Below are 21832 nucleotides of genomic sequence, written 5' to 3' on the forward strand. Positions count from 1 at the left end.
GGTGATGGTCTCAGACCAAGAAAGAGTGAGTGGCTAAAGGAGTGTAGAAGTTGGCTGTCAAGGAGGAATAAAACGATGACTGAAAATGGAGTTTGCAGTTGTCAAGAGATGACAACGAACGGGCGAGACTAAAGATGGAGGTTTGGTGAGTGGTGAGAGGGAGAGGGAGAGGGAGAAGGAGGAAGGAGAACGGAAGACAGAAGGCGCGTCTCTAGTCCACGCGTGTCAGCCCTCGAGACTGAGACTTGAGGCCGAGATTGTGGCGTGCTTTTTGCCTTTGGTGGGTGAGGCAGAAAGTGAAGGCAATGAAGATGACTGCAATTTAGGTCAATATCAACAGCGACGGTCTCTTTTTGCTGCAGGCTTCGTTCTGGCTTGGGGTTTGGCGTGGTATCTTTGTCCCTGTGACAGTCTTGTCACTGTATGATTCACACAGAGGCAATATTGACGTGGACTCCAGGTCACTCCCACAACTCTCCAACCGGTGTCAACTTGACCGACCCTGCTCTTTTCTTCGAAGGCTGCTCGATTGCTCTGTTACTCTCGCTCCTGGGGCTTTCTAACGGCTATCGGGCAAGCTCTGACCTCCGCCTCGCCCCTTGACAAACAACTCGCTTCCTCGACGGCTTCACAACAAGGGAAGAGATAAGATACAGACAACACGGAACATGAGGAGAGCATCTGCAAAACTCAAGTCCATTTCCGGCTGCGGCGTGGGAAAGAAAACATTACCTGCATTCATCTGGCGGGACACAGTGGTCATTTATGCCTGGCATTGATTCCCCTGCTCAGCAGCAATGATGCACCAAACTCCATCTTTCCATTCAGTATGGGCGACGCACTTCCGTTTGTGCCCTTGTTTAGAACCTTGGCTTGAGGAGGTGAGCAGTTCTGCAGGTAGCGATGAACCACGGTTGAACGCCCCGATGAAATCGGAATATCTGCTGATTGCCTTGCTTCTGGATGGTCCATCTCCAGTCACTTTGAACCTTGTATCACGTGTAGAGGGCTGTTCTTTGTCATGGTGCTGTACGTTCCCGTGGACCAATCTCCGGAAGTGTTCAATCATTGCGTCAACAACATCATTGGAGCGCGTTTCTCTGTTCACCAGAATCAAGCGCTTCCGTGGAGCTGCCAACTTTGAGAAATGTTCTCTATAGCCAGCTCTTTGCACGGCATTCTCCGCGTGGTTCTGTATGTCGAACACTAGACATTACAAGTGATTGCATCTGTGCCATGCTGGAATGGACGCGTGGATCTGGATCATCTTTACCAACCCAGCGTGCCTCCTCATTGAGAAGAAGAGGAGGGGACGTCACAATAGGTATCTGCTGATATCTGCAACTAGGCAAAAATTGGACAGGTTGCTCCAACAAATAATGGTTGTCATTAGTTAAGAGATTGGCCTGATGTTGCCTAGGTGAGGACCTAGGTACCGTGGTATTTATAGGGATTATCTACCTAAACACCAAGTCGCGGGGTATAGAGCTCCTTAAGGTTGGCCGCACACCTCCCAGGCGCTCACAAGCTACTAAAGCTTAGGCGTCTGAGAGTTGACGTGGGGAGCCCGAGGGCCCTCGGCCCCTCTCGCCCTCTCGTAACTTAGACGCCATGCCAGGGTGCGATATGACTTTATCACGCAGGCCTCGACTCTTTCGCACATCTCCCACAAGCTGATAAGAACTAGAACAAGAAGTTCCCTCACCACGGGAAAGATATGTTGGACGATCAAGTTATGTTGTCGAAATGATTTCTTGTAAGGAATGTAACAGAACCCCTCAATGCGACGCAGCTGGGGCCTTGACGAGGTTCCTGAACTACCTTAGGTAAGGTAGGTAGGTACTTACCTAGTAACTTACAAACTTTCCTCGCCACTTGTCTTCAGGTACCATTCGTCTGCAGCTGATCAATTTTTTCCCTCTCAGCACCAACATGCATCCACTCTAACGGTGACATCGGCGGTGATTTCCTTTTGTTGAAAACTCCCCTCTCTCTCGTATTTCTTATCATCTCAACTTGTCCCACAGTGCAATTCCAACTCGCAAGGTAGACATCATGGCTGCTGGCCGGCCCTCTGCGTCAATCGCTGGCAATGCTTCTCACAGTGATGGAGATATCTATTCAGAACCAACCAGTCCTCTCATGCGGCGTTGGTCTCTCCCTCAAGCCCTCTTACTCTTGAAAGTCGCTAACATGGCTATAGGGATCACTCGAATATCTACGGGACACACACCCGAAGCGCGGGTGCTGATCGTCATGACTGGTGGTACTATATGCATGCAAAAATCCCCCGAAGGCTTGGTCCCAGCTCGGAATTTCCTTGAGCGGTGCATGGCTCCCCGGCCTGAATTCAATGACGGAGAAAGTCACGATCCCATCGAAGTGAGGTTCCACGATGGCCCGGATGGACTGGGCGAATTGCAAAGCCTCAGGACCCCTACCAGCGTTTACGGTAAACGCGTGAGGTCAGTAAATAGTCTGATGATGCGAATACTTCAGTCCTGGTGATGAAACTACTTTCTCCCTGAACCCCCCCGTACCCATTCCTTCTCTGCTGGCCAATCTAACGACAGGCAAACAGATATGCAGTTCTAGAATTTGAAACCTTACTCGATTCATCCTCTATCGACAGCAAGGGCTGGGCAGAAATTGCACAAACAATTTATCGGAACTACAGGCTGTTTGATGGCTTCGTTGTCCTTCACGGTACAGATAGTTTGGCCTATACTTGCTCGGCTCTGAGTTTCATGTTCCAGAATCTCGGGAAACCAGTCATCCTGACAGGTATGCGCATCTTGCAATTCCCAACAGACTCTTTTTCTCATCCCAGTTGCCCTGCTATGTTGACTGGTTCTGGCCAAGTAGGAGAACACGACTAATGCGGAACAGGTTCGCAGGTGCCATTCGCCGAAAGAAAGAATGACGCTCTTGAGAATCTCCTCGATTCTCTCGATATTGCCGGCCACTTTATGATCCCCGAGGTCTCTCTATGCTTCAACTCGACCCTCTTTCGTGGAAACAGAACTACCAAAATCTCGGCCAGCTCGTTCGATGCCTTTGCGTCGCCAAATCTTCCCCCTCTGGCTAGAATGACCGCCGTGGACACTCATGTCGCTTGGAATATGGTGACTAGACCAACCATTCTCCAACCATTCAGCGTTCTGCAAGATCTTCATATTCACTATGTCGCTTGCTTGCGCATATTCCCAGGAATCAAGCCTAAAATGGTGGAAGCAGTGCTGCGCACCGAGGGACTGCGAGGACTCGTCTTGGAAACGTTTGGGGCGGGAAACGCCCCTAGTGGACATGACAACAAACTGACCCAGGTCATCGCGGATGCTGTGCAGCGGGGCATTGTCATCGTCAATGTTACACAATGTCTGACTGGAGGCGTCAACCCCTTGTATGCCCCTGGCATGGTTCTCGGGAGGGCAGGTGTAGTTGCTGGAGGAGACATGACCACTGAAGCCGCTCTCACAAAATTATCCTATCTTCTTGCACTCCCCGGAGCGACGCCTGAGAGTGTTGCCAGAGATATGGCGATTTCCATTCGCGGTGAACTCACCGAGAGCTCCGGCACCATCTTCAGTCATCCGACAGGAGAGCTCTCCTCTCCCATCACGCAATTGACCGCAGTCGCCTACGCCATTGCCAGTGGAGATATCGAAAAGGTCAAGGAGTCGCTGCGTTCCGACAGTCAGCTCATCAACCGACCTGATTATTCAGGCAACACGCCGATCCACCTCGCTGCGACAGGCCCAAGCCTGCAGATTTTGCGGTATTTGCTAGGTCTTGGTGCTTCTGTCCATCTACGCAACCACACAGGCTCTGGACGAACGCCGCTGTTTCTCGCAGCCAATGCTGGATTGTTGCCACATGTCATGTTGCTGCGTCAGGCTGGAGCGCATTTACATGCCGAAGAGCTTGACACGGCAAGGCTGCATGCCGGGCAAAGGCCTGATGTGTGGGCCGCTGCAGGCTTCGAAGAGCCCTAGGAAATGTCCGCTCCAGCCCATCACATGACGTTGATCAGCAAAGACCCAGAAGTGTTTACACCAAGCAATTACGCACGGGGAGGCGAGTAGTGCCTCGTGTCGACCTTCTTCTTAGCACTCGAACACCCCCATTAGCCTGGTCCCATGCCTGGCCCTGCACTGACCTTGACCAGTAGTTCGCATCGTCTAGACCAGGCGACACGTCAAGACGTCGAAACACGTCGACTGGCTAGCCCTCTAGCTCCCATACCCGTGCGAAACTCGAGGCAAGTCCAGGAGTGCCTGACAGTGTAAAGGAGGTTATACGAATGGCCTAGACTCACCCTGGAGGAGCCACGGCGTGTGAAATGTTTGATCCAGCAAATGAACAAGGTATAGTTGGGCTCATTGGTGGTCATCAGTGGCCGCCCTGACTCATTCTTACTTATTAACCGGCCCTCGGGCCCGAGGCGGCGCCTGGAAGAGACCGCAACCTGCCCAAATTGTCGGTGGACAACGCCGCGGAGATGCCCATGATTTTAGTGACCTTGACTGGAGCGAATGGCCTCCGTTCCCGAGCCAAGCGCCTTGACGCTTATTCTCCAATTACCGACAACCAATACCCCATCCAGTCGCGCTCCATCAATCCTCATCGAGGCCTACCAGCGACGGCGACTTCGGCGGATCCAACTTGAGAGTGGACATCAGACTTTGCCTTGCATCACTACGGAGTACTGTTCAATAATATCCCCAACTCACACATCAGGCACCTTGTGAAAGACAATGACCTCCTGCAAGTCTTGCTGTCACATCTTCTGTGACACAGAGGCCCCTTGTGCCGACCATGTGGTGACCTCTCTCCCCCCACCTTTCCCAGACCATCACCCCGCATTCAGCGAGAGATCAAGAGCGCGTTGTCAGCGGATGCCTAAAAGGGTGCCGTGGGTGCCCAGCGATTTCGTGCATGGTGGACAGTTCGGGGTTGAGGGGTAGACAAGGCGTCGACAACCCCTCTAGGGATGTTGTGCAACAAACACCCTGGCTGATTTGAGAGAGGGTCTACTGTTTAATGGATCGAGTTGGAAGCCGTCACACCGCGCGTGCGCTCCTTTTCATGCCCTCAGAATGTCGTGCTCGGTGGTCTCAGCACCCCGCCACTACGACCAACTTTGGTTACGTAAAGAATAGACTGCATCAGGTTTGGCGGTCACCAGAACCTTGACCAGAATCCTCTGCAGAATTTGCGCAGCCAAGGGTCCTCACAAATGATGGACCCAGATTACGGCACAAAATCCATTTGACTTGCTCTCCCATTATGGAAGCCCTGACCGATATGTCATTCATTTTTCGGGAGGCTCCCAACACTTGAGTCTTCGACTCTCCATGGTGTGATACTCCCTCCGTCTAATCTTTCTGCTTTCGTCTTTGTCGCTCTTCCTTCTATCGGGTTCTTAGAAACTCTTACAAAACTTTAGAAAAGTTCTCTACTCCGCATTGTGCCTCATTTCGATGCTCTTTGATTTGGAATACTCCTTTACCACATTTCCCGTATTGTCTGAGGCCTCCAGGCAGGTTCTTGTCCTATGCCAGACAGCAAAAAGACCATCGCGCTTGTCAATGCTACTGGTCGTCAGGCAGCATCCGTCATTAGGACGGTGACGGCAGTGGGTTGGTCAGTACGTGCCCAAGTCTACTCGTCCGAGGGCTTGGTGGCAGAAGAATTGGCCGACTTGCCCAATGTCACTTTATTCGAGGGGAGTCTCCTAGACAACCCGGTATTGATAGACACCATCTTTGATGGCGTCCAGGTGGCCTTCATCAACACCAACCCACTAGCTGGCGATGAGATCAAGATTGGCAAGGCTCTGGCCAACGCGGCCAAAAAACGAAATGTCCAACATTTTATCTACAGCAGTATGCCGGACCATTCCATCCACAATCCCAACTGGCCAACATTACCTTTGTGGGCCTGTAAATTCGCCGTTGAGAACTACATTCGACAACTCGGTCTTCCAGCGACCTTTGTTTATGCCGGCATCTACAACAACAATTTCACCAGCCTTCCCTACCCTTTGTTCTGCCTCGATTTCCAGGATGATGGCAGCATCGAGTGGCGCGCACCGTTTCATCCAGACACCAAGCTGCCGTGGTTGGACGCCGAGCACGACGTTGGTCCCGCCGTTCTCCAGATTCTTTTAGATGGACCAAAACGATGGAACGGGCATCGGTAAGCTTTTCCTCATCTTTAATGTGCCACGTTTTGTTAGTGTGGTGCTGCGAGATCTACAGTGCCGATCTTGCCCGAAATTGAAAATGCCCACATTGTCGGAATCTACTTCCGGACCATGAATTGTCCCAAAGCCCTTATGCGGGCGAAGACCTTTGACAATCATCTAACCGCATCTTGCTGATCTCTGCCTCTACAGAATCGCGCTCGCCTTTGAAAACTTAACCCCGATCCAGGTGTGCAAGGCAGCTGAACGTGCTATCGGCCGGCCTTGCCACTATGTATTCGACCCCAAAATCGAAATCAAGGTCCCAGTGCCATCGGGATATAGACAACAGCTCGCTACACTCGAAGTACTGTTTGGCAAATACAATGCACCGTACTTTCCTGGACCAGAGTTCACCTTCAACGCCAGACGCAAAGGAAGCAACGACACCATTGGACCGAAAAACAGTGCGAGCAGCCACGAATCACAGAGCAGAACCCCTAATGGTCGATCCAATTCGTTGGGCGGAGCTAAACTCGGCAAGCTGACAGACGAGGCTCGCTCATTATGGGAAGGGTATAGAGGTACGTGGTTGTGATCGAGTTAAACTTTCGCAACTAACAATTCGACCAGGTCTGGAAGAGTATTTCCGTGAAGTACGTTATGCGATCCAAGCATACTTATGTCCCCTACATCCTTGACTTACATATTTTCCAGGTTTTCCCGGTTGAAGAAGAGGCCAACGGCAAGACTTGGATGGCTGATAAGGTCCAAAGCACGTGAAGCCTACGCTGCATTTACGAACTTTATGACGACACTAGCATCGGACGGTAGCATAGCATCGGACGGAACAACTGGCTTGGGAAGCATTTTTTGGGATATCATATTGCTTAGCTGCACATGTTTCGGTGACTTGACCAACAATCAACTGGCGCATGTCAAAGATCTCTGTTTGATCTTTCATCTTTCATCATTTCTTCAACCTTTCGCACTCATTTGCCCTGGCTTGGGCAATCAACACCTGGACTTATCATGGCATCCGCGCCTCCTATCATGAATTCAAACACAGCACTTCTGTCTCATCCAATTGCAGTATTTCAGACTTGCGAAATCCTTCCATATCCACACTATCAACACCTGATGCCTACCAACTTCATCTTCACGCATGAACGATCAGAAGCCTCCGAGCCTGTTCGGAGTCACTGCTGTTGAGTTCGGGTTGACATGGGTAACAAGGACGAAATAATGACATGTTGATAAACGATGCCAACACGATATTTTTCATTCCTTCAAATGGACATTCAACACACCCTACGCTACTCCTTTTTTCATGTGGTTTCCCATGCATGTTGGAGAATCTGGATTGCCACTCCATTTCTCCATATCTTCATGCCCTCGTTTTGGGATAGTCTATGGTAGTCCTAATTACTAAAAGCAATCGTTGTCTACTGGACAAGACCCGCTAAGTGAGCGGCCCGCGCGTGCAACATCGTCCATGCGACACCAGTCCTGAGTAGACTTGGTGGTTGGGCCAGCCTCACCACAGGGCACATTGAAATACCTCTCACGATTTACCATGGTGGTACTACTCTGAGTGAAATGGAAAGTAGGCGAGTCAGTAACATTTTGGCTCCAGTGGTTATAGCATACCGCCGTTGTTTGGAGGAACTTCCGCAGACGAGAGGGATGACATCCAAGATTCAGCATACCCAAAGCCAGAGTCTTTCCACAAAGTTGCGTGGCACCACTTTTGGCCATTCCATGTTATTCAAAAGAAAATGACCAACACGAAAAAGATCCGTAAGGACCGGCCCTTGTACTGTACTTCTAGAAAATCGCTTGCAATGCATCCCTCCTTTCCTAAAGAAGAATGATGTTTTCTGCTGCTAGATCTCTGGGAAGACCCCTCCCGCCTTAAAATTGTCCGGTCTTCTGCCAAAACTAGTTACAACGTTTTGGCTTGATCTTTTCCTAGTAATAATGCTACAATTTTTTGGACCTTCGTGACAATTCAAAAGTTTCATGTCACCGTCATCAGACAGGTGTCAACTCTAGAAGTCGACTCTCTTACACCGATGCAATGCATTCGGCCTCGACCTGTTGAAAGTCAGATATCAGTTGGTACCAGACCTGGGAAGCTTAAAGCGGCGTCTAAGGGAAGGCCATCACACAAGCACAGGTCGTGCTAGATTCTGCTCAAGATCTACAAGGACAGGACTTTAGGGCGTTTTGGCTACCGTGTAAGCATCGCTGCTGCCTATGTGTGCTGAAGGGCGCTTTTTTCTGAAACCGTACCATTGCGCATTTTGGCCACTCTCATGCTGCGCTGCGCGATTGAGGCGCCAAACATGGAAGTTGTAAACGAATGTGTATCTGATGCTGAACAATTGATATTATGTTTGCGAAAAGCCAAACTGGACTCAGCCTGGGACATTGCTGATGTGTGTCTCAACCAGTGCGAACCCACTGTTCGTCGGGTCCAGGATCGAAATTGGCTGAGCCAAGTAGAATGCTGCTGCTTCTTCACTGAGGCTACTGGACAGTGAGAAAACATTCACATTGGCGAATATAGGCGCTGAATCACCAGAATCTTGGTCGACAAACCATGGTTACGGTCCAACACTCTCCGATCCGCAACGTGCATCGGTCCAGCGGTGACTCATCTATTCATGTAGCCAACCAGAACTAGTATTCAACTAAACGGAGGCCAAGCACGTGCCGGCTAAGACGAAGCTGCATATTCGGCATCGTCGGTCCGCTGAATGAGTTACGGTGCATCATTTGCACTGGCGCACTTGATCATATCAGTAATCTCAACAACAACAGAAGTGTTGGATGAGCAGTCTTGTTTGATAACAAAAGTTACATTTTCACCCACAAGATAGAGAGAGAAGCAGTCAGAATTGTGTGGCACAATTTGTAATCACCCGCTTGCGCAGCAAAGTGACCCATCTCGGAATGCGACCTTGGTCTCATCCCATTACCTAGGGTGTTTGATTTACTTGCTGAAGATCCCACAACTTTCTTCAAAACCTGTGGGTTCTGCCTGATGAAGTGTCAAACCTCGATTCTCACATCCACACTAGGCGGGCCGGGCCAGTCAAAAGGACTCACTCATCTGCCCACCATGTCAGCCAAAGATGCAAAGACTCCTCGTGTATTTCTCATTCGCCACGGTAAGCAATAAGCAGAAAAACTGTCATCCTCTTAACCCCCAAACACACATGATTGGGCCAGTCTCATTTGAAATGCGCCGATCATGACGTCTTTCCACCCTCGGGCTGGAAATTCACTGCTAACCGTCTGTTTCCTGGACTTCTAGGCGAGACTGAATGGTCACAGAACGGGCGGTACACAGGGATAACGGATCTCCCGCTGCTGGAACTAGGCCAAGAGCGAATACGACAAACGGCATCCGTGGTCTTTGGCTTTAACCGACTGATCGACCCACGCAACATCGTGGCCACATTTGCTAGTCCACGCCGTCGGGCCCAACACACACTAGAACTATTGATTGAGCGAATCACCGATGAGGAGACGCGAGAAGTATTCGAATCCACGGTTCAGACAACAGAGCAAATCGCCGAGTTCGGATACGGCGACTACGAGGGGCTCAAAACGCATGAGATCCGCGCCTTGAGGCACCAGAGGGGCCTGGATCGCGACACTCCCTGGGATATCGGTCGCGACGGCACCGAGGGGCCAGGGGGTGAGCTACCCGATCAAGTCGCGAAAAGGTTGGATCAGCTCATAGACCAGATCGTGTCTCTCCAAGGCGAGGTCTTGCGCAGCAACGCCAATGTGTTAGATGGAGATACGAAAGGGAAGGGAGATATTTTGATCGTCGCTCGTAAGTGCATTTATTACTTCGACATATGTCTGTTTGATCGATGCCTTACTTCTATTGAGATGGCCATATTCTTCGCTTTTTCGTCAAAAGGTGGCTTGGACTGCCAATGGACACCAAACTGGAGCTGATGCTGGAGCCTGGTGGCGTCTGCGGCCTCTCTTATGCCCACAGCAGCATCAACGAGAGGGCAGTCCTAGTCGGCATGAGTTTTCCAGGGTCTGCTTGACAGGGGAATGTATATCAAAAGGGATTTCGAGCTACGGCGTGCTTCATTTCGAACGAGGTAAGACAACAAGCGCAACCATCCGCAAGGTTTTGCGTGTGTCTGTTGACTAACAAAGAATGTCTTGTTACTTGAAGGAGATCGGGGTGAAGGTGCATTAACAGTGAATGAAATGAAGATACAGTTTCGTTGGCTGTCTTGTATTGCGTGCATAGTGGGAGTTAAGTATCCTAAGCCAGGTATTTAGGCTGTGCAGGTGTTTCGCCACCAAGCACTATAAATGATTGTTCATGGGATCATATGTGTCATTGCCATATGCATCGCCACCAAAGTTTAGATATCCGTTAACAAAAGGCGGGTTAGGAAACTTGGCCAAGATCGAACTCGCATTTCCAAATACCCACACAGTTTGCATACCTAGGAATCGAGGCGTTAGCATGTGAATCCAAGGGCATAGCGACTCAAATTCGAGCAAGGTGTGTACAGACCCATAGTCATGTGTTGCAAGATATGACAATGCAACATCCAGGCTCCCACATCGTCCTCGGTCACTCTAATCCGCCATGCTCGCCATCCAGCGGTCTGTTCCGGCTCCCCCGACACTGCGTACCTGTGAAGCAGTGTCGTGTCTCGACGGGCGGGAGTATAGTCTTCAAAGTGTTTCTCGTTTTCCGTTGCATTGTACGTGCCGTTGCTGGTACGTCAGAATCACGAGTCTAGTTAGCAAGGGCTTTCCACAAGATCCAGGCTCCTTTGAGCCGCGACCTACCCAGATCCGAGGTCAAAATAGTGTTTTCCATGAGCGTGCATTGGGTGAAAGTCCCATCCTCCTGTTGGTCCGGAATTGCTCTCCCAGACAATGTCTAGCACCTCTCCAGGAAGCGCGGGGAAGGCGTGGCTGTACGGATCCCAACCCCCGTTCTCGAGCGCCGCTGTATAGTTTGGCACTTGGCCTGTAAGATAGATCTGAATCAGGTATGGAAGACTGTTGTTGGTTTCGCGCGATTCGGTCTGCCAAACGAGGTCGTCCTGACTGTGACGCCAAGTTGCTGTCAGCCTAATCTCCTTCAGTCGACGTTGGAGCTGCTGATACTCACGCCCATTCTAATGTACCGTTGATAGTTTTGTTGGTGTAAGCACCTTCTCGAATCACCTGTCTCATTGTGATGGTGACTGTTCTCGTGACTTCGTCTAGAGTGGGAAAAGGTTCGGCCAGCGCGAGTGCTTCGAGAGAGTACTCGCCCCAGGCCGTGACATTGCTCGGAAGATGTACAGGTGGTTCATCTGGTAGCTCTTCTGGTAACGACATGTCATCGACTTTGTACTGAAGCAAGGCGTAGCCGGAGGTATTTGCCGGTCTGTCTCGATTTTCATACCGAAGCCAGAACATGGTTTTGTTAGCTTTCCGTAACTCGTCGATCGACTTAGCCTGAATCAGGACGCTGAAGCGCTGTCCGCTCCCAAGTTGAAGATGGTCCGTTTCCCAAGGCATAGTATATTCCCCATCGGCCTCTATAATGGTGAGGTTATCGTGATCCTCGATCCCCAACGTAACCAACGAGAGTGATGTCCCGCTAATGAATCGCAGACGATAAATGCTTCCTGGGGATAATGGAATTATGAGGGGTGTACATGTTGCGTCAGAAGCGTTCTTGAAGGATGAGTTTCCCGAAAAGCCGTTGATTTGGATCGACTCTGCTTCTCCTGACCACTTGAATGGGTTTGCTAGCAACCCAGCTTGGATTGCTGAATCATTTTTGGGGAAATAGTCTTGGATGAACAATGGAAGATCTTCGTCGTAATGATAAGGGGGCTCATCTTGGTCTTGGACGATGATAACTCCTTGGGCTGTGTTGGCTTGAAATCCAACATGAGAATGATAGAAGTATGATCCAGCATCACCGACCTGAGGAGTGACAATATAGTCAAAGAAATTGTTAGGTGCGATGGGCCATTGAGAAACAAGAGGAGTGCCGTCTGAGAAAGGTGAAGTTCTTTGGCTCAGTCCATGCCAATGCTTCCAGACAAATCAGTCAGCTGTCGCTCTTGAAGGGTAAATAGAGCAATTGAAGGCTGGGACATACCACGGTCACATTCTCATCCTTTATATGATTGAACACTCTGATCCAGGTGCTTTGCCCTTCTTTCATGTGCAACAGGGGTCCAGGAGAAGTTCCATTCAGTACGACAGAATACCTCATCTGACAGTTGATGATGAGGTCCTGAGCTGTCGCAACGAGAACATAGTCTGGTGCTGCCGAGTCACTCGTTCTTCCAGACACGAGCTGTGCATGAAGATAGAGTAGGATGTGCAGCAAATACAAGGCAAGTTTCATGTTGAACGTTTTGAAAGAGCGAAAGTAAGTGCCACAAAAGTCACGGTGAATTTAACACCAATCCTGACCAGGTGCTCAGGCCTGAGACTGTACCCAATCCATTCAAACGAGATGGAATTGCTTCCAGCAGAAAATGGCCTACGGCTACAGCCTTGTATAATAACCTAAGGAGGTCTCGGAGAGGTTGATCAAGGTTGCCGTGCCATGTTATGAATGCTGATCGAAGCTTTTACGGCCACCCATTTTAGGCATTCCAATAGGTGACCTAATGTAAGATGACGGCACAGATTCGGGGTGGGGAAGCACGGCGCACATGGATCTTAGGAATCAGCTTATGACCACATTGGATTGGTCGATCGATCTAGCTGGGAGACTCATCCGGGTGATCCTCTGCATCTTAACAGTCAATGCTATTTGAGATGCCCCGACATTCGAAACTGTCGTGTGAGTATGACCTGATGTGGATGGTATTCCATAGCAATCGCACCTTACCTCAAAAGTGGCGAGAACTCCAGCCGGAGGTCCGCCCAATCAAGGTTTCAGAATTGTGTTGAATCGAAACTCTGACCACAAGCTGGCCATTGAAGCCAGGTTTGTGAATTTCAGCCGAGAGAGCTACTATCACCTGCATATGACCTGGATTTTTGATTCAATATTTTCTTCTTCTGTCAATGCCACCGTGCTTGCTACACAGGAGAGAAAATGATCTGCCAAACCCTGCGATGTCACGGTTGGCAACGGTGCTCTGTTACTCCAGGTACGATGACTTCCTTCAACGATTTCGACATCGACTACTTAGATCACGTTCCGAATTGAGAAGTATTTCCCATTGATAGGTTCGATTGTTCAAGAGTTCTCACAACTCCATGCTGTTACACAAATGTTGAGTTACAATGCGAACGGCTTTTTGCATCTTTTCCTGTAATCTCGCCACGACATCGCATGTTCTAAAAATTAATCCTGCCAACGCCATCAATTTTTGAAATTCGAGCAATTTAACAAACGGTGCCAACATGGCAATACTTAGTCGTAATGTATGCCAGGGCTATCGACGGCACCGTAATAAGTACCTCGTCAGTCTCCAATTGAGGCCGTGTCTCGAGGTGCAGTACTCTACCGTCCCACAATCACGTCTTACAGTATAGACCATTGATAAGTCCCAAGCGTGGAATTGGTGACTCTATTCCGTTTCGATATTTCTTGACGAAGAATTGTACTTATCCTTAAGGAATGCTGGTAACTTTGAGGGCTATATACATGCAAATGTATTTCAAAGGTACTCGAAGCCCATATATTATTTAATTGAGATGGCGATATAGATACTGTAATGTGGCTTGAGTCTGATCAAGTGTGGTTATGAAGGTGATCTTGTCTGAGTTTAGACAAGATCAATGAGGCAGTGTCATAATTGAACTTGACTGAAATCAGACGCACTGACGGCGACAAGATCGATGTTGGAGATTTGACCTCTAAATGTAGTCCAAACTTACCGTCTAGGAGAATGAAGTAAGAAATCACTGTCGTGTTTTGGGCCCAACACACCAGGCTTATAGAGCACTGGTATGGACATAAAAAAAAAGCCCGGTGCTATGGCCTTGAAGGTGTATTGCGACTGAACCTCAGAGATACTAGGTATCAAGCCGGAGACACCAAGACAAGAAATTGTGGCCCCTGAATCAAAGACGGTCCTCCTAGCGAGTGGCTTGCGTAACTAATGGGAGCTGCGTATATTGACGCGGACCCCGGATTGTCATTAAACGAGACAGTACCTGGGAACAAGCAATAAGTGAGGGATTGAACGCAAATCCAGCGACAAGACGTGAACTAAGAGCAAATTGTCTTTGATGAAGAGGGTTGTTTTTCGGATGCTCCAAGAAAGGTTCACTAGGCCAAGTTAGCCTTGTGGTCCTTGTGTGGTGCCAAGCTATTCTTCTTCTCTCAACATTGACTAGGTACAGACTTGACGGACACGAGTGAAGGCGCCACATGAGTAATAGAAGTGGTGGGGGCAGATCAAGCGCAAAACAAGTGCCCATGACAGCTGATAAAGGCTGAAGGGGACTCGAATTCATAGCTCTACCCTTCTCAGTCCTTCTCAGGTAGTTCCAGTCGCAGCGGATATCAGAGAGCATTTCCGTAGGTTGCTTTAATTTGAGGAAGTGCGTGTCACTGTCTGGGTCTAGTATTGACCACGTATCGAGGTCATTATTGCTTGATGTCTGTCAGAGACAGTACTTTAGTGGATGAACCACTAGCAGCCTCTCCACCGGAGCAGGAAGATGCACTGCCACACCGACGACAACAAACTTGGAGCACGGTGGGTTCTCGGGCTAAGTAGACACATGGCGAATTGATTTAAATTACCTATGTTCTGGCTCGTGGAAGCCACCTGTCGACTCGTGCAAGTGCATAGGCTACTTAGAGCGCCTCTTCTCCTCAGGGCGAGGCGCGAGGCAGGGTTCTAGAATGACTCATTTGATTCTGTCCATGGAGGATTGACGCCCACGATTACGTAGGTGGCCAGTCGAGTACAAAGGTTCGGCTTAAAACACGGCGAGGAAGGATGCATGAGGCAACCGTGAACCGTGAACCGCATACCGCATTTGATCAAACAGAAAGTCTGAGGGTAGTCAGGTTTATAATGGCCATGACTTGACCCCTTAAAAGCGACTCGAGGGTAATTTTGCAGCCGACTGATGAAGAGTGAGGGAGCTAACAGCCTGGCAAATTACACAGAGGCTAACAACTGGATCCCAAGCAGTACTTTTGAGAGCAATCCTGGAGGTTTCAGCTCATCAGTACAGTAGTGTCTCGACCCAGTCCGGAGTAGCTTCTAAAGTAGGGAAAGATTGATGGTCATCTAAAAGTAAGAGCACAAACCCTATTAGACGATTAGAATGGAGGGAGGTGGTGATGCTGGTGATGCTGGTGGGGCTTGTGAGGGACTGGGAGCTTGGACTTTTGCTTTCAGTACTCATACATACCTACCTAGGTAGTGTCCATGCCAGTGGCCCCCTGGAAGCTTGCCACGCCAGAGCCACTGTAGAAGGTGTCAAGCTAGAGATCCCTGGAAGCGAGGCATTACGAATAGTTATTTGGCTATGGCCTTTGGGCCCTCGGCCCCCTTGTCGGAGTCTCCACTCGGTACCGCCAATGCATACTGTACAATGTCCACGCTTAGGCGCTTTGCTCCGCGAGCCCTGGGAATAGGCGTAGGCTTTCCTAACTGAGCCTCTCTTCGCTAGCAGTCAAAATGTCAATTCAGAGGCAATGCCACCCTCCCCCGGACACAGTCCTGCCTATCCTCGGGCCTTTTGCTTCGTCTCCACCACCGTTTGCCATCTGCCGAGTTCCTGTTGACAGTCTGACTCGCCCATTCGTCCATCGAGCAGCAGCTCGAATCCTCCCAAAATTCTCAAGTGAAGCCTAAATGAAGCCAAGCCTGGAGTCGACTTCAAGCCATTCAGCTGTGTAAGATCGATTCATCTTGAACTCCGGATTCTTTCTTCGACTCTCCCCTCCCGACAAAAGTACAATATTCGAATGACCGACCGACGCATCATCTCTATATCCTGACCGTTTGTTGTGTCAGCATTCCTGACAGGTCAATCTGGCACCGTCTCACACTATCTTACACCATCTTGAATTCCGATTTCCAACGATCGCGCATCGAGTAGTTTTGCTTGGCCAGGCTTTGCGGGGAAAGTTGTACAATCTCCCGATTTCTTGACATTCCTGGCCTGACATCGCGGACGGTGCACGATCAATCATGTTGCTCTAGATAATTCCAACTCGTCTGGGCCATAATCCCCGGCCATGGCCACTACTGACACCGGGGTTGACCGCAAAGGTAAACCCCCGAAGCGTTCGTCCAATTCTTATACGAGTGAGGAATGGCGGAGGCATCGTCCTTTGATCACACAGTTGTATTTCGAAGAAGGTCGGACTCTCAAGGATGTTGCCGACCATCTCAAACGAGAATTCGACTTTGCTCCAACGTAAGTGAATTGCGGCTGGCTTTTTGCGGCGTGACTAACTGAATGAAAGTGAGCGGATGTACAAAAGCCGCTTGCATACATGGGGTTTGGACAAGAAGAAGAAAGAGCATGAGATGCTCGATCTAGTTCGACGGGGACTCCAACAGAAAGGCGACGACAAGGACAAAGTCTTTCTGGTAAGAGGAAGACAGGTCACACTCGCTGACGCGCTACACTATTTTAACCGCAAAGGAATCAAAGATCCTGCAAGCCTTCTCGAACCAAGCGGGGACCTACCCGGAGAATTGTCTTCTCCTGATGATGCCGACGTCGACGCCGAAGCAGCTACTCCGGTCTCGTCCAACGGAGACGATCTCGATTCTGAGCTCCCCGTGACCTTCGATGAGGATATGACTCGAAGTCCGTTGACTATGGCCGATCCGGGAACTGCCAAACTAGCCCTGTCTCTGACACCGACCGATGTCGCTGACCAATGTCTTCATTCATTACAGGCGGCGCTTGGTCTTGTCAACATTTCCCCGCTGATGCCGTTCCGACATCTGTCTGTCGAGTCTTTTGTCGCGCCGTCTAATGCATCACCGTCCGACCAGCGTTACCTCGATGTTGTTTTTAGTAACCTCCAACAACATTACATTAGGCTGTTTGAAACGCGGAACGTTTCTGTTAGCAACACCACGGGAACTTGGACAGCCACATCCGATGACGCGGTGGCCGATCGGTTTTACTATTCCATGTATCACGGCTACTCGTTTCTGTGGAACGAGCAGAAGGAGGCTGCATTTGAAAACTTCTACAAGGCCTTCGCACTTGTCGAAGGACTGCTCAAGGACGATCACGTCGGGTTCATGATCTACATCTTGGACCTGATCATCCGACATGATGGCACGGGGTACGAAGAGCCACTTCTGATGCTATTGCAGCATTTGGCCGATCTTGCCAAGGCCGTATTTGAGTCCGACCAACACCCCATATATCTAGTGGCCAAGTACATGAGCGAGGCGACGATTTCACGGGCGTGGCTAGCTGAATCTGCCATGAGAAGGCTGCTGGACTTTTTCCAGGATAGCATTGGATACTTCCACCCTGAGACAATTGCCCTGCTGCAGACATTTGCAACTGGCCTCATGAACCGGAAATGGTATGCAGAAGCCGCTGTGCGATTCCAACAGTTGGTTGATGCGTTCGAAACCACAATGGGAAAACAGTGTTACGAGGTTTGTTATGCGCTGCGTTCGACATCCGAAGCATATTTCCACCTAGGTCAATACAAAGAGGCTCTTCAGTCGATTAAGACTGCCTTGGAACGAGCCGAGCCCCTTGCTCGCGCCGAAGAGCGAGAAATCTATGTGCGATGCCTCCGAGCGATGGCTGAGATTTTCAACAATTTGGGTCGACGTGAGGAAGCCAATGAGACGATGCAGCATGTCGTCAACATCTGTCGAGACTCGTTTGGCCCTGAACATCCGTTCACCGCACGAGCCGTCATGCACCTGAAAACCATTCAGAAAGGCGAGTCGACTAGTGACTCGGCCATCCCTCCCATGGTGTACCGATTAGGCCGAGGGGGCAATGCGGCCAAATATATCTGGACATCGAGATCCAGTCCAACTCGGTTACAGGCCTGAAGCAAGGAGAAGGGCGTGGATCACCTAAGTATCGACCACCAAACTCAGTGAGAGCAGTTGCCTGGATATGATGAGGATCCAAGTGACGAGCAAGTTCATCATTGGTGCAGAGCAGCGGGTCGCCATTGCAACTTCCCAGATGGAAGGATGAAGACCGACATTGCCAGTGATGGTCTCACAGTGGGAACTCACGCTACCTTGCTATCTATTGGTATTTGAGACAAGCGGAATAGCCCTCCCGCTCCGGCAACAAATTTGCCATCTGTCCTGATCACAACAGGAGACTGTGAGCCCAAGCGTGGCGTATAGAGGAATGTGCGCGGAAAGGATGAGACACGATCAGGATGGATTGTTAGCCGCAGGAACCTCCCGTGTTTTCTCTTCATTTCAGAAAGCCCCCCGGTCAGAGCCAAGCGGCGCAGTTCATTTGGCTGGTTACCCAGGTTTGCGACAAATGGTGCATCTGTGATTGGACACATGCTACCAGAGAGAAGATGAAGATTACGGAGTATGCAATCCATGGTAAAAGTGCATGGCAAATATCGTATCAGCCAGGCAGCCATGGAAGAGCCACATCTGGCACGGTCGTTTTGACCTCAGGAAGAATCTGGAGCCACTTGAGTCCCCACCGGAACCCGACTTGATACCTCCGGGGGAGCCTCCAGACGGTCAAGTCAGTGTTGCACGCGAGAATCCAGCGCCTACGATCCCTGCTTACTTACGAGTACGTGAGCAGCGTGAACTAAAAGTACTTATGATCGAGGCACAGGAACACACAACCATCTGTACTACTCGCTGGGTTCAAGGATGTCATTCAGTCTGGACAGTACCCATTGGTGGAGGGTTGGAGTATGGCTCGCAAACCGGAATCGGAGGCAGCTAGAGTTCCGGCCCTAACTTTGTTTGGCTCTGTGACCCTGGAGACAACCACTTCTCGGGCCTTGGTTGGCTGGTTGTGACAGCGGACAACCCAAGTGCCTCTAAGATCGGTGCTTGATGATGATTATTTTTATTATTATTATTAGGAGGGGGGTGTCACCCTAAGAAGGCCGAGGGGCTCGTTTGGCCCCTTCTCTGTTTATTCTTAGCAAACTGGCGTCATGCTGCACCACCCTCACCACGTGATAAGCATTATGACGAGAGAATTCCAGGATGTCTTTCCCACATCAGTGACTCGTTTCGTCATCACTGTAAGTCACCATCATTATGTGTGTGAGCGAGAACAAGTCCTGCCATCTATTGTAGGGTGTGACTGTGACTCCGGGTCCCTTCTTGCACAGCACTTCTCAAGCGGTCTTCTTTAAGCAGCAGGTTTGATAGGGGTCGCGGAGCATCAGATCAGGACGAGGGAGCGGAAGAAGGGGGGGCTGAGGGGCGCTTTGGACCCTAAACATGAGTTTGTTGGGTGGTTAGGTGCCTAGGTAGGTAGGTAGGTAAGATACCCAAGTACAAAACCAAGCCACGGCGCCCTTCGGCCCCACGTTCTCAAACCCCGTCGGCCCCCCCCAGAGCCCAAGCCCTCGTTCGTTGCCCCTGAACGCACTTACCTACGGAGCAAGTACGGAGCTCCGTAGTAGGGACTGAGATCTGAAGGAGGGAACAACAATGGTTTGGCGCGCAGGCTTGACCAGCCTCACCGATCTTTCCATTCAATCGTCCCTTAGCTTTTGGATTTCATAGCAAGCACGTGTATTTGCACCGCAATCGTCCTCTTCCTCTTCCTTATTGCTCTCTTGACACCCTCTGTATCTTCATAATTTTGCCAGTTCTCATCTCACAATCACCATGGCAAGCTCAAAGTACTATATCAAGGACGCCATCACCAAGACAGCGGTCCACCACCACTCCTATCAACAATTATGGGAGACCAAGTGGAAAAAGCCAGTGCGTGGGAACCCGTTCTCCCGCTTTCATCATGGGCCGACTGATTCAACGACTAGTGCGAGATGGGTGTCTACCCGTTCATGTTTGGCGCCTATACAGATTTTGAGCCGGTTGCGCAATCCATCATCAAGGTAGTCTGCCTCGTTCCATGCGCATGCGCCTCCAGTCAATTGACACCCCACACAGGCAGGACTTAAAGAACCATACGACTGGGACGAATATGCCCAGTACTACTTCCCCAAGGCCGAGGAGTTGAAGAGCATCGCCGAGGAGGCCGAAAAGGCAGGCGAGACCGAGAAGGCTTCTGAATACTACCTGTGCGCGACCTCCCCGAGTTCTCAATACTATCAAACCTGTCTGACACCCCATACAGTCGAAGTTCAGCCGTCTACCGTATCGCCCGTTTTCCCACATTCCGATCGGAAAAGCAGAAGCTGGCCTGGAAGTTGGGAAAAGAGGTCTTTTACAAAGGTGCTGCGTATGTGCCCGCCACGACCCAAGACTACAATCATGTGCATCATACTTACGAGACATGTCATAGGCTAATGGAGCATCCCATCCACGAAGTCCTCATTCCTCACAAACACGGTATTGACGGCGAAGGGGATGTGGTCCCTGTCAACTTCCAGCTCCCTGCGGACGCCTCACCCGAGAAGCCGGCTCCATTGGTCCTCATCATTACCGGACTAGATGGCTATCGCACCGAACTCGCCGTGTGGCAGAAGGGATGGGCCCAGAAGGGTGTGGCGACCTTGATTGCAGAGATCCCGGGGACCGGTGACTCGCCTGCCCTACGACAAGACCCCACCAGCCCCGACCGACAGTGGTCCAGCGTGTTGGACTGGATCGATACACAAAAAGCCGTGGACAACAAGAAGATTGTGATATGGGGTTTCTCAACCGGTGGGTATTATGCGCTTCGGGTTGCACATACACACAAGGACCGACTCCTGGGTAGCGTCAGTCTCGGCGGTGGTGCCCATCACATGTTTGATCGGGAGTGGTTGGAGAACGTCAACAAGCTCGAGTACCCCTTTGACCTCGCTGGCACCCTGACATACAAGTTTGGCTACCCGGATCTCGAGTCCTTTATCCTCGATGCCGGAAAATTCTCGCTACTTAACGATGGAACACTAGACAAACCTTGTACTAACATGCTACTCGTCAATGGCAACGACGACGAGATATTCCCCATCGATGACATGTTTGTCGCCTTGGAGAATGGACAGCCCAAGCAAGCCCGCATGGTCAAGGGCAAGAAGCACATGGGGGAGCCCGACAGCTTCTTTATCATCCTGAGATGGATCTATGCTCTTCTGGGACTCGAGGGTGACATTTTTGACCAGATGAAGACTTTGCCTAGCCGACCGAAATATTAACGGATGACTCATGCCACCTGCGATTTGGTAGATTAGAGTTGGATAGACGGCAGATTTATTCATATATCCCGTCTTGCGGCGAATCATTTACATCAAGAGTCGGTGAGAAATAAAAGCCACGCCTTTGGATAAGGAAAGTTGTCAGGTCTATAGATACGTGTCTACTCATCCTTTGTTCCTTATCCTTTAGCAAACGATCCCACGATCCCATAAAATGCATTCCCATTCCTCCTCGGTGCTTCCAACGTGGGGGTTTATCAGGCATCGAGTAGGCGGCCTGCCTTCCTCTCACGGTTAGTCCAGCGGCGTCTGACTTTAAATAGAATCTGCCCCGTACCCGGGCCCGGGCC

General features: G+C 50.3%; 6 protein-coding genes across 9 annotated transcripts; 5 read left to right on the forward strand and 1 right to left on the reverse strand.

Annotated features, from left to right (window-relative positions):
• Window positions 1–2055: 2055 nt before the first annotated feature.
• On the forward strand, window positions 2056–3995 carry PV10_06788 (uncharacterized protein; the record flags this gene model as incomplete). The annotated part of the gene is made up of 4 exons (XM_016371617.1): window positions 2056–2149; window positions 2204–2465; window positions 2582–2784; window positions 2890–3995. 4 exons carry the CDS (start codon window positions 2056–2058, stop codon window positions 3993–3995), a joined length of 1665 nt encoding a protein of 554 aa, XP_016223910.1.
• Window positions 3996–5557: 1562 nt separating this feature from the next.
• Window positions 5558–6970, forward strand: PV10_06789 (uncharacterized protein; the record flags this gene model as incomplete). Its single annotated transcript, XM_016371618.1, has 4 exons — window positions 5558–6201; window positions 6401–6771; window positions 6821–6843; window positions 6905–6970. 4 exons carry the CDS (start codon window positions 5558–5560, stop codon window positions 6968–6970), a joined length of 1104 nt encoding a protein of 367 aa, XP_016223911.1.
• A 2040-nt stretch (window positions 6971–9010) lies between these two features.
• On the forward strand, window positions 9011–10703 carry PV10_06790. Of its 3 annotated transcripts, XM_016371620.1 has the most exons (4): window positions 9011–9222; window positions 9274–9363; window positions 9510–10037; window positions 10097–10318. In XM_016371620.1, the coding sequence occupies exons 2-4, from the start codon at window positions 9315–9317 to the stop codon at window positions 10261–10263; spliced, it is 744 nt and encodes a 247-aa protein (XP_016223913.1). In that variant the 5' UTR covers window positions 9011–9222; window positions 9274–9314; the 3' UTR covers window positions 10264–10318. The 3 variants fall into 3 exon arrangements, with proteins under 3 accessions (XP_016223913.1, XP_016223914.1, XP_016223912.1); XM_016371621.1 differs by having other exon boundaries at window positions 9510–10703; XM_016371619.1 differs by lacking the exon at window positions 9011–9222 and having other exon boundaries at window positions 9229–9363.
• On the reverse strand, window positions 10535–12735 carry PV10_06791 (L-ascorbate oxidase; the record flags this gene model as incomplete). Its single annotated transcript, XM_016371622.1, has 5 exons — window positions 12345–12735; window positions 11358–12277; window positions 11030–11293; window positions 10749–10954; window positions 10535–10677 (listed from the first exon to the last, which is right to left on the reverse strand). Exons 1-5 carry the CDS (start codon window positions 12594–12596, stop codon window positions 10535–10537), a joined length of 1785 nt encoding a protein of 594 aa, XP_016223915.1. The 5' UTR covers window positions 12597–12735.
• Window positions 12736–16185: 3450 nt separating this feature from the next.
• Window positions 16186–19307, forward strand: PV10_06792 (uncharacterized protein). The gene is made up of 2 exons (XM_016371623.1): window positions 16186–16594; window positions 16644–19307. Exons 1-2 carry the CDS (start codon window positions 16413–16415, stop codon window positions 18217–18219), a joined length of 1758 nt encoding a protein of 585 aa, XP_016223916.1. The 5' UTR covers window positions 16186–16412; the 3' UTR covers window positions 18220–19307.
• A 415-nt stretch (window positions 19308–19722) lies between these two features.
• Window positions 19723–21826, forward strand: PV10_06793. 2 transcript variants are annotated; one of them, XM_016371624.1, is made up of 6 exons: window positions 19723–20103; window positions 20160–20234; window positions 20290–20420; window positions 20477–20581; window positions 20645–21750; window positions 21806–21826. In XM_016371624.1, exons 1-5 carry the CDS (start codon window positions 20005–20007, stop codon window positions 21480–21482), a joined length of 1248 nt encoding a protein of 415 aa, XP_016223917.1. In that variant the 5' UTR covers window positions 19723–20004; the 3' UTR covers window positions 21483–21750; window positions 21806–21826. The 2 variants fall into 2 exon arrangements, with proteins under 2 accessions (XP_016223917.1, XP_016223918.1); XM_016371625.1 differs by having other exon boundaries at window positions 19723–20234.
• Window positions 21827–21832: the final 6 nt, after the last annotated feature.

This window comes from Exophiala mesophila (assembly GCF_000836275.1).
Source record: "Exophiala mesophila strain CBS 40295 unplaced genomic scaffold supercont1.4, whole genome shotgun sequence".
Classification (NCBI taxonomy): Eukaryota; Fungi; Ascomycota; class Eurotiomycetes; order Chaetothyriales; family Herpotrichiellaceae; genus Exophiala; species Exophiala mesophila.

What these genes read in the sequence shown, in the direction of transcription:
- PV10_06790 (XM_016371619.1), top strand. Translation starts at nt 9,237, where the DNA reads ATGAAGTGTCAAACCTCGATTCTCACATCCACACTAGGCGGGCCGGGC. An exon ending in TGTATTTCTCATTCGCCACG is followed by an intron (nt 9,364 to 9,509) that starts GTAAGCAATAAG and finishes CTGGACTTCTAG; the next exon opens with GCGAGACTGAATGGTCACAG. An exon ending in AGATATTTTGATCGTCGCTC is followed by an intron (nt 10,038 to 10,096) that starts GTAAGTGCATTT and finishes ACTTCTATTGAG; the next exon opens with ATGGCCATATTCTTCGCTTT.
- PV10_06792 (XM_016371623.1), top strand. Translation starts at nt 16,413, where the DNA reads ATGGCCACTACTGACACCGGGGTTGACCGCAAAGGTAAACCCCCGAAG. An exon ending in GAATTCGACTTTGCTCCAAC is followed by an intron (nt 16,595 to 16,643) that starts GTAAGTGAATTG and finishes ACTGAATGAAAG; the next exon opens with TGAGCGGATGTACAAAAGCC.
- PV10_06793 (XM_016371624.1), top strand. Translation starts at nt 20,005, where the DNA reads ATGGCAAGCTCAAAGTACTATATCAAGGACGCCATCACCAAGACAGCG. An exon ending in TTGCGCAATCCATCATCAAG is followed by an intron (nt 20,235 to 20,289) that starts GTAGTCTGCCTC and finishes CACCCCACACAG; the next exon opens with GCAGGACTTAAAGAACCATA. An exon ending in AAGGCTTCTGAATACTACCT is followed by an intron (nt 20,421 to 20,476) that starts GTGCGCGACCTC and finishes CACCCCATACAG; the next exon opens with TCGAAGTTCAGCCGTCTACC.